Source organism: Cherax quadricarinatus, chromosome 57 (genome assembly GCF_038502225.1).
Source record: "Cherax quadricarinatus isolate ZL_2023a chromosome 57, ASM3850222v1, whole genome shotgun sequence".
Taxonomy (NCBI): domain Eukaryota; kingdom Metazoa; phylum Arthropoda; class Malacostraca; order Decapoda; family Parastacidae; genus Cherax; species Cherax quadricarinatus.
Window position 1 is genome coordinate 19993610 of NC_091348.1, and position 15237 is coordinate 20008846.

A 15237-nucleotide genomic window follows, 5' to 3' on the forward strand; every position below is an offset into this window, starting at 1 on the left:
CCAGAAAAGGACTTGACACCTAAAGTCTTAATGGAAGGGGATTCCCCTTCTAAACACTAAGACACTCTCCTCCTCCCATCCCATCAATCATCACCATATCTTCAATAAAGGTAAGTGTCATGTAATTGTGCATGCCTTTTTCAGTTTGTGTGTATTAAAATTAATATTTCATGTGGTAAAAAATTTTTTTTTCATACTTTGGGGTGTCTTGCACGGATTAATTTGATTTCCATTATTTCGTATGGGGAAAATTCATTCGCATAACGATAATTTCGCATAACAATGAGCTCTCAGGAACGGATTAATATCGTTATGCGGGGGTCCACTGTATAATAATACCGACAAGATGAAATTAAGACACATGCGCAACACCTGGGCATCCCTATCATAGACGTTTCGCCATCCAGCCAGCCACTTGATGGTGAAACGTCCACAACAAAGACAACCGGACGCCGCACATGTCTTAATTTCATCAGTAGTAGTAGTAGTAGTGGTAGAAGTGGGGAATAAGGAGGACGAGCCAGTCAAATACAAAGGAAGGGGAGCACTGCAAGAGAACTAGGTGCCCACAGAGGGAGAGCAAGCGCACAGAGGTGCGTGAAAGGGGAAGTGGTGAAATAAATGAAGAAGGAACAGAAACACGAGACAGAAGAGAGAAAGACAACCCAGAGGAGAAAAAGGAAAGAGGAAAGGGGAAGAGGGAGAAGAAGAAAAAGAAAAAGAAAAAATAAGGAGTCAGGTTAAGTCACGGGTGTTCTGAAGTTTGGAGCATTTTACAATGTAGTGGGAGAGGAAGGCATCTACAGAGACGAAGCCAGGGCTAAGATTCATACAAGGAAAGTTGTGTATAAGAGAGGATTCAACTAGACGGCGACTGTTCGAGTTGGAAGTAGGGAAGACAGACCATACCCCGGCCGGGATTGAACCCGCGGTCAGAGAGTCTCAAAACTCCAGACCGTCGCGTTAGCCACTAGACCAGCTAGCCACAATAAGATTCGTCCAACTAGGTATATTTCTACACCATAGGAAGGTTAGCATAGGCACCACTGTGACCACAAATGCAAGTTTTTACAGACGAATCTCCAGCTAGCGTGGCCGTGACGAACTCTAGCTCAAGTCCCCTCACTACCGTCAACATGACTCACGAAATCGTAATGAGTCATGTTGACGGCAGTGAGGGGACTTGAGCTAGAGTTCGTCACGGCCACGCTAGCTGAAGATTCGTCTGTAAAAACTTGCATTTGTGGTCACAGTGGTGCCTATGCTAACCTTCCTATGGTGTAGAAATATACCTAGTTGGACGAATCTTATTGTGGCTAGCTGGTCTAGTGGCTAACGCGACGGTCTGGAGTTTTGAGACTCTCTGACCGCGGGTTCAATCCCGGCCGGGGTATGGTTTATTTGCAATCGTGTCATTACGATTTCGTGAGTCAAGTTAGGGAAGACAGTTTTAGCAGAAGAACACCCGTGACTTAACCTGACTCCTCATTTTTTCTTTTTCTTCTTCTCCCTCTTCCCCTTTCCTCTTTCCTTTTTCTCCTCTGGGTTGTCTTTCTCTCTTCTGTCTCATGTTTCTGTTCCTTCTTCATTTATTTCACCACTTCCCCTTTCACGCACCTCTGTGCGCTTGCTCTCCCTCTGTGGGCACCTAGCTCTCTTGCAATGCTCCCCTTCCTTTGTATTTGACTGGCTCATCCTCCTTATTCCCCACTTCTACCACTACTACTACCTCTTCTTCGACTACTACTACTACTGATGAAATTAAGACACATGTGCGGCGTCTGGTTGTCTTTGTTGTAGACGTTTCGCCATCCAGTGGCTGGCTGGATGGCGAAACGTCTACGATAGGGATGCCCGGGTGTTGCGCACGTGTCTTAATTTCATCTTGTCGGTATTATTATATACCATTCTTGTACTACTACTACTACTACTACTACCACCACCACCTTTTCCTGCCTATATATAGCCGTCCTGCTCCACTTCTGGTTAGTGTGACTTTGTAAATGGTCCAAGTCGGACCGAAACGTAGTCGTAAGCTTCTCTCTTTTATGTGCACAACACTTTTTCTCCTTGCTATAAATGATTTGGCATCTATTCTTCCATCTAATACGTATTTGGTCATCATTCTATGCTGATGCTTTGCTATAGCTTGTGCAGGTGCTGATTTTCACCTCATTGTCAATTCTCTCCAGCATGTGGTCAACTGTGTTTCCAATTGTGCCACTACTCAAGGGTTTAAATTTTCTAGTACTAAAACTTACCAAATCACTTTCACTAGACAGTCTGTCATCTCTGGTCATCCATTGTATCTATATGGCTTGCGTATCCCAGAACATGATACAGTCAGGTTTCTCGGCCTTCTGCTTGACCGTTGGTTATCCTGGAAACCTCACATTACCTCTCTCAAGGCAGCTTGTCATAGCCGGTTGAACTCCTTACCCCTTTGACTGTTGAGGTCGTATATATACGTCTTATGAGCCACCATGTTTGACGTATATATACTCATAAATTCTAGCAGCTTCAAATCAAGCAGGAGAAAGCTGGTAGGCCCACATGTGAGAGAATGGGTCTGTGTGGTCAGTGTGCACCATATAAAAAAATCCTGCAGCATGCTGAATTTGTGGTCTGTTTTCATATAGTGTTTATGGTTGTATTCTCGTTTTCTTTATCTCATTTGATAGAATGGAAAACATATTATAGAAATAGAGGTGACTTTGATTGGTTTTACTATGAAAAGAACCTTGAAATGGAGTTCAAAGTAGGGAAAATGTTTGACTTTTGCTGATGTTCAAAAGTAAACAAATGATGCCATTGTCCAATAAATGTCCAAGTAGCCATTCTGATATGAAGTCATGAATGGGTTGACATTATTTATACAATTATTACAATATTGCAGTAGTCTGCATAAGAGTAAATCTTCTATTTTTTGTTTGAATAAAAATTCAAAATAGAAAGCAAGAGTAATATCAGAGGGGCCTGGAGACGTGACTGATGAACAAAAAATGTTATTTTAGAGCCAAGAATGTCTGCATTCTTCATTCTGGACCCTATTTTGAAATTATCACATTTTTTAATTTTCGTGAAATTGGCCTAATTACAAATTTCTAACCATGTTATTGGGTAGTTGAAATTGGTAAATGGGCAGTTTCTTGTACTCAATCAATAGAAAAGATGGAGCTCTAGAGAAATAGCTATGAGTTTGGTTGACTGGAACAATGGAATTAGCCGAAAATAGGGCTCAAAGTGGGTGAAATCACCGATTCGTAAATATCGCTGAGGTTGCTAACTTTGCGAGAGCGTAATTCCATCAGTTTTCCATCAATTTTTTTTTTTTTTTTAATTTTCGACACCAGGAGATGCCTCAGGATTTGGGGTTTCGACAATCAAAGGGTTAAAACCCTCATTCATCTTTCATGGGGGAAGGGCTGATCATAGAACTCTCCTTCGACAACACTCGACCCTAATTTTCTTGAAACTCAATTATGGCGACTAGATATTGTCAGCGGCCTCTCCTGCAACTCTTTCTAGCCTTAAGTCCATCCATCACCAGGGATTATGTTTATGCCTTATTGCTTTTCGCTCTTCACTGGTTGAGAGCCTCTATGCAAAGGCGAATATTCCATCCTTGACCAATCGCTGTGATGCTCATTGCCTTCGCTATTATCTTCACTCTCATGACCTCCGCAATCCTTCCATATACATGTATAGGATAGTCACTGATGTTAGTAGACATTCTTTATTTGTTTGTTGCCCCTGTTTACTCCGTCCCTTTTCTCTTTGCCTACATTTGCTTGTCTTTTCTTCAGTTACCTCCTTTCTGTATTCATGTAGCATCTCACTTTTCCCAACCCCCTTGGGAAATTCCGACGGTTTGTGTCTGTTCTTTCCTACTACCATGCATGAAAGCCCAATTGCCTATGGTGGCTTCTTGTTCTCTTTTTCTTAACCACTTCTGATCCCATTCTCATGCCATTGCAGTATACACTGATGGTTCCAAGTCTTCTGATGGCATTGGATTCGCAGCACTGTTTCCGGACAGCATCGTGTTAGCACATTTATTATCCTCAGCTAGCATTTTTCTGGCTGAATTGTATGCCATTCTCATAGCACTTATCTGTATTGCATCTAATCCTTTGTCACCATTTGTGGTCATTTCAGACTCCCTTAGTGCTTTGCAGGCTGTAAGAAAATTTGATGCACCTCATCCCCTGGTTCTTCGTATCCAACTTTGGGTCCCCAGTTATGTTGACATACAGGGCAATGAACAGGCAGACACTGCTGTGTGGTCAGCAGTACATGACCTCCCGGTTTCATATAGAGGTGTTCTATTCACAGGCTATTTTGCTATAATTGCTACCCACCTTCACACCCATTGGCAACAACATTGGTCTGATCTGAGGTTAGGAGACTACTCTCTCCTCGCATTGGCCTCACTCGTCTTACTCACAGTATCTCATGGAGAGGTGCCCTGTTCCACTCTGTGAGAATTGCCAGGTTCCAGTTTCTGTTAGCCATATTCTGTTGGACTGCCCACTCAGTCAACGAGCAAGCAGAATTTACCTCCGTCTTTACCATTCTATTGCCCTTACTTTACCTTCCCTTCTTGCTGATAGACCCTCCTTTAACCCAGACACTCTCGTTGACTTTTTGACAGCAATTGATTTACTGCACAAACTTTGATGATGATACCTCTAGCACTCCTCACAGCCCTTTCTACCTCAATCTCTTGCTACCCTCAACTCGTGCAGTGTCCACTGCCCCGCTGCACTCCATGACTTAATAATAATCCCTGTCCCTCTTGCTACCCAATACCCCTGCACCCTTCCCTGCCCTGCTGCACTGTATGACCCTTGTAGGTTTAGTGTTTCTTTTTTATTATAATAATAATCTAGTAAATGCAAAGACTTCTGTTTTTGCAGGGTCTCTGGACACATCGATGTTTGGGTTAACAAACAAGCTGACTCAGTCACTTGGTAACTGTTCACACCCTCTCACTTTCTCACACGGGTATTTCATACCCGCACTATTTTTTGGTGATCTCTCAACTCTGCAGCCACTTACAACAATGTTGTTGTAAGTGGTTAGATTTCTGGCCATCTTCCCACTGCTGTTGTGGTTGGGAGACTGCAGCCTCCCTTCTGTGCATCAGCTACAAGGCTTACTCCTGGACACATCATGGAAAAATGCTTGGCATCATTCTGCAAGGACTGTCAGTTCACCCTATCTTTATAGATTGTACAGCCTGTCTGTGAGCACGTAGAATTCAATTCATTGTCTCTGTGGCCTCATCATACTAAGATTTCGTTGCTGAAAATCCCAACTTTGATGCAGACACTCTTTGACTTTTTAATAGAAACTTACTTATTGCACCAATTTTCCTCTTTCACACTTTCCTATTCCAACCCTTGCCCTTGCACACTCCTGCCCTTCACTCCCTCGTCATCTTTGCACATTTCTCCATTCACATTGACCCTTGTGGGTTTAGGACTTTTGATTATAATAATCCATTCACATACCCCTACCTTCAGGACTGACCCTTTCAGGTTATTGTTTAATTTTATTATATTAATATGATTTCTATGGGTTTAGTAATATTCCCTAAATAGTATAATAATACGTATTATATTTTAATGATATTGAAACTGACAATGTCCTCTCAGGTCTGAATATTGTTTGCCTTCATACCTCACTTTTTGGCAGTCTATATTCTTAAAAAAATTCTGTTAATGTAAATAGGTAAAAGATGTTTTAATTCTTTTTCTACTCTGCAGATCTGAACGTTTGCTGTAGCTGTCAGCCATGTTGACTCATCAGTGATGCACTTCAGTTATATGCAGCAGTCACTACACTCTTCACTATACAAAAATATTTTAAGGTTATATTATAGCTTTAGTATGAAATTGTTTTGGTATTAGTTATTTCAAAAGACTAATATAATAATAATACAGTATTAAGATTGAATAGTATATACTACTACAGTGCTGTTCTGTATGGTAGTGGTGATTTTTGTTTTGGCCAGAGCATTGAATAATCTTCCCAGTCCAAGTGCTTATCATTTGTATTCAGTAATGTAATCTAAATTTCCATGATTATGTTCCCAATGACTTTCAGTAAATTAAAATAGCCACAGTTTCTAATAATGTGTTGAGTGTTATGACTTAATTGGTCAATTTATTACATTCATGGAGTGCTAAACCCATAGATCACACAGCACCTGGGGTAAGTGGAGGTAATAGTGTTCAGTTCAGATCCATTTTCTTGGATCAAGAACCCTCCACCCCTGTTCTGAGGGAAATTTTCTTCTGAAAGTGATAATTTGTTAATATTAAGTGACTATGATATTGTAAAAGTATCAGGCTTCTTAAATTATCAGTTTACTAAATCCAAAAGGGTCTTACAGTGCTAAGGCTCCTTAAACAATACATCAATTTTTAGTTTCCTCTTTTAGGATTTAATAAAATTGTGTAAATGATAAATTTATTTTATTGGTTGTCCAGTTTTTTTTTTTTTCCAGTTTAGTCAACGAATCTATATACTGTATTCTTGGGTAGTGTTAAATTTATAGTAAAGATTATGCAGCTCCTTGAGAATGTAAGGTAGCCAGGTATGATTCAAGGTAGGCAAGAGTAATTCCAATCATGAAGGCTGAAAATGCTTTGGCTGAACAAAAAAAAAAAAAAAAGGCTTTTTAACTCCCAACAAGGCAGGGTGACCCCAAAAAAAAAAAAACTCAATATCAAACTTTCCAGAAATGTAATGACATTGTAATTAGGTTACTGCACCATCCCTGCCTTTCCCACTCCAGAACTGAATCCATAAATGCATCAAACAGCTCCTTAAGTACTGTTCACTTATCACAAGAATGCTAAATCCATAGGGATTATACAGCACCTTGGAGATGGAAGGCATTCAGGAAATTGGAGCACAGATCCAATTTCCTAGCTCAAGACCCCCTCACCAGCATTAAGGAACCTCCCTTGAGGGGACTGCTCACTTGTATGCTTGTGTAAATGCCTGATCTACACATCCCCTACCCCTCCTAAATCCTTCCCACTTCTCTACAATAGATCTTTGTTTTACTACTAACCCTTTCACTAATAAATACCCATAAACTTATCCCAATATACTCAGTGGGCATATTCCCCCAATAATTACATTCTCTTGTCTCTGGCTAAAAGTCCCATCTTTGGCACAGACTGGCTTTTTAACTAAAATTAACCCATTGTACCAACTTTGATTTTAATTTTGCTTACACTGTCCCCCCTACTAACTCTGAACTTTATACAACCCTACTACTTGCTCATTTCTACTTTTGCACATCCCTCATCCCAGTGCTGTAGGTAATGTTCATGGGTTTAGTGCTTAATTTAAAGATAATCTTTGAGTGGAATACAGATAGTTTGTTGAAAAAAAAAAAAAATTCCCTTTTCCCTTATACAAAAACTGTATACATTTTACCAATCTCTTGGTACCTTCCTTTTTTTTTCAGTATTGTTTAACCCTTAAACTGTCCAAACAGATATATGTTGACATGCGGCAGGCTCTGAACGTAGATTTTTTTTTTTTACACGCTTTCAAATGGGGAAAAATCTAGGTCGGAACGCTACGCACATGAACGTAGATCTACGTTTGGACAGCAAGGGTTAACAAACTTGCCAACCACTCCAACACTGCATCCCCACCTGCTCTTACTCTTCTATCCCAGTCAATTTACCCCTTTTCAGTATACCCACTGCTTCTCATTCTATAATGTTATCCCAAACTGCCCCATGCAAGAAATATATTGTATAGTAAAATTATTAATCCTGATAGTAACATTGGTCCCTTCCCTTTCAACTTGTTAGATCACAGCATTTTTGCTATCTTTGTATAGTTATCAAATTCATGGGGGAAGCACTAAACCCATAGGGGTCATGTAGTGCCCAAGATTGGTAGGCAGTAGTTAAATTCCCTGGATCATGAGCCATTCACAGGCCTCAATGAAGATCCCTTGAGAGGTCATAGTTGCAAGATAGTGTTCAGTGCTGAGAGAATGGTTTAAATGATGTCAAAAAATCACTTGTTTAAGCCTGCTTTGAAATAATAAATCAGTGAATCCAGAGAAAAAGCTTTGTGAACTCAGATATTTTTTATAAGTGAAAGTTCATAAGTTTAGACATTTTGGTCAATCCTGCCTTGTCAATTTTCTTTTAACTGGGGAGGTGTTGAAACCTTAGTGGTTGTATTATGCATAGGGAATGATAAACATTTAGTTCCTTGAATCACGAGCCCTTCACTAGCATCAAGGTACAGCTTGAGAAAAATCCTGCCTTAAGCATTACCATGGGAGCCAAAAAAAATATTTCAGGTACTCTTGCAGGAATTAGGAGGAAAAAAAAAAAGTCAAGCCTGAAGGAGTGGTGGTAGTCATACTAAGACCAAAGATATAGATATTAATAATAGAATGTTATCTTAGGCAAAATTCATTTTAATTATTTTCCCCATTTGTATATTTTTAAATTATTTGTACAATGTAACGTACATTACTGGTGTTGTGACATTCAAATTTATGAAGCAGTTTTAGTAACCTTAATGAATTACATAAAATGTCTGAAGACTCAAGGCATTTTATTTTGACCCATTGCTACTGTGCATCACCAGTGGTTTGATAAAAGCAGTTTGGTATAGTTTATATGTAATAACACTTTTTTAGCAGTAAATTATCATGTCTTCCTGCATCCAGAAGGAAAGTGTCAAGTATTACTCTGCAGACCATCTTCCAACTACAGAGAAAGATTCGAGATTTGAAGAACACTTTGACATACGAGATAAGTGCTCTTGGCACTAAAAAATAAATACAGAACACTTAGAATACCATAAGTAAAACTAAAAAATGAAAACAAGAAATATATAAATACCAGTTAAAAATAACCCGTATCAGCTTAAAAATTTAATTGCTAATGTCAAGACAATGTTTCCCTGAAGTCGTTACAGACACCCTGTTAATTTTGAAATGCCATGACCTAAGGAAAAAAAAAAAATTCTTGTGGGTTAATTTAGTTCAGTAACGGAAGAATTATGAATACTTTTAAATGTATATTATAGGAATAGCAAAATAAAACTTTAGTAGAATCACAGTTTACTAGTATGATCACTGGTGTAAAGTGGAGCTGAAACTTAAAATTAAGCAACACTTGCTTTATGAATTTTGCAAAATAAGGAAATACTAGTTCAGTTCATTAGATTGTTCCAACAGACATTTTGTCAAGTGCTTTCACTTCACATACAAAAGTTAAGAAATAACTGCATCCTTAAAAAGTTTACAAGCTTCACAAAGCTTTTTAATGTGTGTAACTGAACATTAGTTGCTTTGATGCTCAATGCTAGCCAACCTACTCGGAACTCTGCATCACAGTTCCTCACCCCATACACCCACATTTCTGAAGCCATCTTGCATGATACACTGACCTCTCAGCATCAATTCTGGCCAAGAAGTGTAACAAACTTACACAATGTCAGTCAACACTAATGTTTCAGCTTTGCGACAGATTCAGGTGTTAGGTGATTGTAAATGTATACAACTCTATGCTAGCAAACCCATTTTAAAGAATTTTACAAATTAATACCATTATCAGTGGGGTGTGCATAGACCTTTTAAGGGTTTTCTACAAAGGTATTATTTACATATAAAAAAATTATCACCATGAAACACCTATAAAAATTAACACAAAGTGATTTGGAAACAAAGCTTAGTAAATGTATATAATTTCAGATCTGTGTTCATGAAATAATCACTTTCATTAGCACAATATAATGATACTCAGTATCAACCCTTTCATTTTCATAAACTATGCAAGTGCTCTCACACTGCTAACCTCACTATAGTGGCAACTGTTAAAGACGTATGGTACACCAGTCATTCCTTTTCTACATTTATGTGATCACAGAAACTTCTATTGCAAAGAAATTTCATAGAAATTTCATTTGTAATGAATTTTCAGTTATCGTCTTCACTGTTTGTAAAAGAACTTCTGCTAGGAAGGTTTTAGTTTCAATTTTAATTCACACTGAGTCAGGTATTAACAACGAATAAATTTAAACCTTCTGAAAACATTAGCCTTGTAGAATGGAGATAACGGTAGCTCCCACTCTTCATTATTAAACCAGTATAAGTCGTCAACGTTTGACATCCTGGAGGCTGGCTCCGAGTTGAACTTTAATGGGAAACTCCCATTCTATAGGCCTGAAGTAAAATGCTTGGGTCTTCCACTAAGAACACAAGATTATTGAGGTAAATTGTACTTCACATATGGAACTTCTACATCTTCTCCATCCTTGTCATTGGCACACAGTTCCAACACCAAAGCTTTCACATGAGGTTCTATTTTCTTCTTGCTTACTTTTTTAACCACTTCTGACATTCTGGGAAAAAAAAAAACTGATTAGAAATGGCAGTGATGATTTAACTTGCATTGTATCAGTTTATAATGATTTATTTGGATGACATGCTGTAGTGTATTTTATTAAAGTGAAAAGTCATGAAACAAACTGCTAAATCTGTCTTCTTAACTTACTTTCAAAGTACTTTTTCAGCCTTGTTGAGCAAGGTTGAAATAGACCAAAACCTTATCCAGCAAATAAATTTATCATCCTGATTTTGTGCTCCTATTTCAGTGTCAATAATGGGTGCTGCTTCTACCATATAAATTTCATTACAAATCTTCATTGTCACATTTGGAAATCATCATACATTTACAGTACTGTATTACCATTAACTTCAAAAATCTCTTATTTCACGTATGTATGCAATCCCCCCTACACACACACACACACACCCATAGGATCTTTGAGAGGCAAGAAACATAAAATTGGGGACACTGGTGGAAATTAACCCTTTTAATGTCCATCACGTAGACCTACATCACAAGCTCAGATAAGCCGAGTGGTGTCTGAGCGCCTCTGCAAAGACAGTGATTATGTGCGAGTGATGGTCAAAGTTTTGAATGATGAAAGTTTTTTCTTTCTTTTTGGGTTTTCTTAGAACACTGGCAAAAATCGAATATTTCTGTTACTTTGAGCTCGATTTCAAGCTATCTTCAGTACTAAAACCTATCAAAATCATCTCAATTTCTGTAATATATCTTCCATTCTATGAAATGAGACCAAGAAACTGTAAATACAACCATAAAAAACACACGAAAATACACCAGTCAGTGTTTTAATCCAAAAAACAGTCACACTTTTTTTCCTCATTATGCACTGTGCTGCAGGATTTATTTTATATAGTACACACTTACCACATAGATGCACTCTCTCATATCTAGACCCAAATTTACCGCTCACAGCTTATCTGAGCGAGCTGAGCTCATGACGTGGATCTACAGCTTGGACCCTCAAAGGGTTAATAACAAAAAGCATTCTGACTTACGGCAGAGCCATCCTCTCATTTCTCTTGGCAGGTGGCATGAAGAAGGAGTAGAGCATTGACACCCCCTGACTCAACATGGTAATCTCCAACTGGTGCTCATCCTCAAAAAATCTAATGAACTCTTCAAGAGTCATTTCACCATTAACTTCAAACCTATCCCATAAAGTCCACTCCTTGTCATAGTACTGTAAAATAAACATTAAAAATTAATACAAAGATAACTGATCAATTCTGACAAAGTACAGGAGACCCCACACGTCTTATATGTTTCTACTTTACATTACTTTAAAAAAAAAAATATAAAGTGTGCATCATTAGATAAATTATATATAACTACTAAAGCTATGAAGGGCAAATATTCTGGATATATTTAAATTGGCATAAGAAACTCATATCTTGTAAATAATAATATTATCAAAAAGAAGCGCTAAACTACAAGGGCTATACAGTGCTGCAGGGCAGGGAAGGATGTGAGGGTATCGGGAAGCAAGTGGGAGAGGAATGATTAGTAGGTTATGGGGTACAGAGGGGCAGTAGATAGTGCAGGGGGTAGAGGGTAGCAAGAGATTCAGGTAGAAATGACTGAGGGGAGTGCTAAAGGGGCCAAGGCATTATTTTGGAGTGAAAAAAAAAAATTGAAGTTGAAAAATTATGAAAAATAATGTTTACTTAGAAAAAAATTGTGCACAATTCTGGCAACATGTTGATGCACTCAGCTTGTTTCTATCATATTTCTAAGTATCTCTTTCCATAAATGTAATTTTTTTTTTTTTTTGCCATCAAGAGAACATGTTGGCAATTAGTTATTATTATTATTATAATCAAAAAGAAGCGCTAAGCCACAAGGGCTATACAGCGCTGCAGGGTAGGGAAGGAAGCGAGGGTATTGGATGGCAGAAGGGAGGAGGGATGATCAGTAGGTTACAGAAAACAGCGGGGCAGGGGATAGTACGGGGGTAGAGGGTAGCAAGAGATTGAAGTAGAAAGGGCTGAAGGTATCAGAATTTGTGAAGTCAGTCAGTTGTTGTCAAAAAGTCAATGAGAGAGTCCGGATGAAAGGTGGGTCCATCAGCGAGAAGGGAAGGTAAAGAGAGAGCAGCGGAGCGAAGACGACGACGGAGGTAAATTCTGCGTGCTCGTTGATAAAGTGGGCAGTCCAACAGAATGTGGCTGACTGATAATGGAGCTTGGCAATTCTCACAGAGAGGAGCAGGGCGCCTCTCCATGAGATATCCATGAGTAAGACGAGTATGGCCAATGCGAAGACGGGAGAGAGTAGTCTCCCAACCTCGACACTGGTGATAAGAAGACGGCCAGTAACCTATACTTGGTTTAATAGATTGAAGTTTGTTGCCGAGCATAGTAGACCAACGGTGTTGCCAACGGGTGTGAAGGTGGGAAGATATTGCAGCAAAATAGTCCGTAAATGGAATACCTCTATATGAAACTGGTAGGTCATGTACTGCTGACCGCGCAGCAGTGTCTGCCTGTTCATTGCCCTGTACGTCAACATGACCAGGGACCCAACAAAAAACAATATCTTTATGCTTGGTAAAGATGCGGCGTAGCCAAAGTTGGATACGGAGGACTAAGGGGTGAGGTGTATCAAATTTCTGTATAGCCTGTAAAGCACTAAGGGAGTCTGAGACAACCACAAATGATGACACAGGCATAGATGCAATACGGATAAGTGCTGCAAGGATGGCATACAATTCAGCAGTAAAAATACTAGCCGAAGATAGTAAATGCCCTCGTACGACGCTGTCCGGAAACACTGCTGCGAATCCTACGCTGTCAGAAGACTTAGAGCCATCTGTGTACACAGCAATGGCATGAGAATGAGAGTGAAAGTGGTCAAGAAAAAGAGAGCGGGAAGCGACCGTAGACAGTTGGGCTTTCGAGCAAGGGAGAGAGAAAGAACAGACTCGAACAGCTGGAACTTCCCAGGGGGGTAGGGAAAAGTGAGATGCTACATGAACATAGAAAGGTGGTAATTGAAGAGAAGACAAGAGCGAATGAAGGCGAAGAGAGAAGGGACGGAGTAAACAGGGGCGGCGAACAAATAAAGAATGTCTACTAATATCAGTGACCATTCTATAAATGGAAGGATTGCGGAGATCATGAGAGCGTACATAGTAGCGAAGGCAATGGGCATCACGGCGATCGGATAAGGATGGAACGTTCGCTTCTGCATAGAGGCTCTCGACAGGGGAAGAGCGAAAAGCACCAAGGCATAAACGTAATCCTTGGTGATGAATGGGGTTAAGGCTAGAGAGAGTAGCAGGAGATGCCGCTGAATAGATCTGGTCACCATAATCAAGTTTCGATAAAATAAGGGTGGAATGTAGGCGAAGGAGGGTTCGACGATCAGCTCCCCATGAAAGATGAGCAAGGGTTTTAAGAAGGTTCAGCCGGCTGTGACAAGTTGCCTTCAGAGAGGTAATGTGAGGTTTCCAGGATAACCTACGATCAAAGAGGAGGCCCAGAAACTTGACTATCACGTTCAGGGATACGGGAGCCATAGAGGTACAAAGGATGATCGGAGATGACAGAGCGTCTAGTGAAAGTAATTTGGTGGGTTTTAGTGCTGGAAAATTTAAACCCACGTGTGGTGGCCCAATTGGAAACACGGTCGACTGCATGCTGGAGAGAAACTGTAATGAGGTGACAGTCAGCGCCTGCACAGGCAATAGCGAAGTCATCAACATAGAGTGATGACCAAATATTTGATGGAAGACTAGAGGCCAAATCATTAATAGCAAGGAGAAAAAGTGTTGTGCTCAGAACACATCCCTGGGGGACACCTTCAGCTTGGATAAAGTCCGGGGAGAGCACATTATTAACCCGAACACGGAAATGCCTGTCAGTTAAAAAGTTCTTAAGGAAGGATGGTAGATTGCCTCGAAGGCCTAAGGAGTGGGCTTGGGCTAAAATATTATACCTCCAAGTTGTGTCATATGCCTTCTCAAGGTCAAAAAATATGGCAATAACTGAGTGGTTATTCGCAAAGGCATTACGAACATACGTATCCAAGCGTAGTAAGGGGTCTATGGTAGAACATCCCTTACGAAAGCCATATTGACGAGTGGAGAGACTGTTGTGTGTCTCTAAATACCACACTAAACGTCTATTTACTAGGCGTTCCATCACTTTGCAAACTGCACTGGTAAGAGCAATGGGACGATAGTGGGAGGTTTCATGTCCCGTAGTGCCTGGTTTGCGGAAAGGGAGAACAATGGCGGATTTCCACAGCTGTGGAAGAACTCCTTGTGACCAAATAAGATTGTAAAGGCGTAATAGGACTGCAAGGGCTGACTGATGTAAATGTTGTAGCATACGAATATGAATGTCGTCGGGCCCAGCTGCCGATGATCGGCAAGCTGAGAGTGTTGCCTCCAGTTCTTGAAGTGTAAAAGGCACATTATACTGTTCTTCTCTGAGAGAAGAAAAGTCCAAGGGTGCTAACTCTCTGGCAGACTTTGAGGAAAGAAATGAGGGGCATAGATGGAGTCCCTGAGAAATACGGACCAGATGATTGCCAATTTCATTGGCAACATCTAGTGGGTTTGCTATTTCAACACCGGCAACCCGCAGAACAGGAGCCGGGTCAGGAGAATATTTACCACTCAGTTTTCGTACTTTTTTCCAGACTGCACTCATAGAGGAAGCAGAGGTGATGGTGGAGACAATCTCGCCAGCAAGTGCGTTTAGCATCACGGATGACACGGCGAGCGATCGCACGCTTCTGCTTAAAATCAAGAAGTCTCTCTGTGGTTCTATTGTACCGGTACCTGCCCCATGCAGCGCGTTTCAAACGTACTGCACGAGCA

General features: G+C 40.1%; 2 protein-coding genes across 24 annotated transcripts in view; one reads left to right on the top strand and one right to left on the bottom strand.

Annotated features, from left to right (window-relative positions):
* Positions 1-8601, top strand: part of LOC128693550 (short coiled-coil protein homolog) — a 48394-nt gene extending 39793 nt beyond the window's left edge. For all 17 annotated transcript variants that reach the window (XM_053783297.2, XM_053783303.2, XM_053783292.2 and 14 more), the window contains one exon: positions 5772-8601. Coding sequence is in view for 1 of the 17 variants with exons in the window: in XM_053783295.2 (XP_053639270.1) it covers positions 5772-5790 (19 nt within the window). In the remaining 16 variants the exon portion in view is untranslated. The remainder of the gene's footprint in view (positions 1-5771) is intronic.
* Positions 8602-9101: 500 nt separating this feature from the next.
* The window catches only part of Uba1 (ubiquitin-like activating enzyme 1), an 81713-nt gene continuing 75577 nt past the window's right edge, over positions 9102-15237 (bottom strand). For all 7 annotated transcript variants that reach the window (XM_053783282.2, XM_053783287.2, XM_053783283.2 and 4 more), the window contains 2 exons: positions 11408-11592; positions 9102-10401 (listed from right to left, as the gene is read on the bottom strand). In XM_053783282.2, coding sequence (XP_053639257.1) covers positions 10263-10401; positions 11408-11592 — 324 coding nt within the window. In that variant the 3' untranslated portion in view covers positions 9102-10262. The remainder of the gene's footprint in view (positions 10402-11407; positions 11593-15237) is intronic.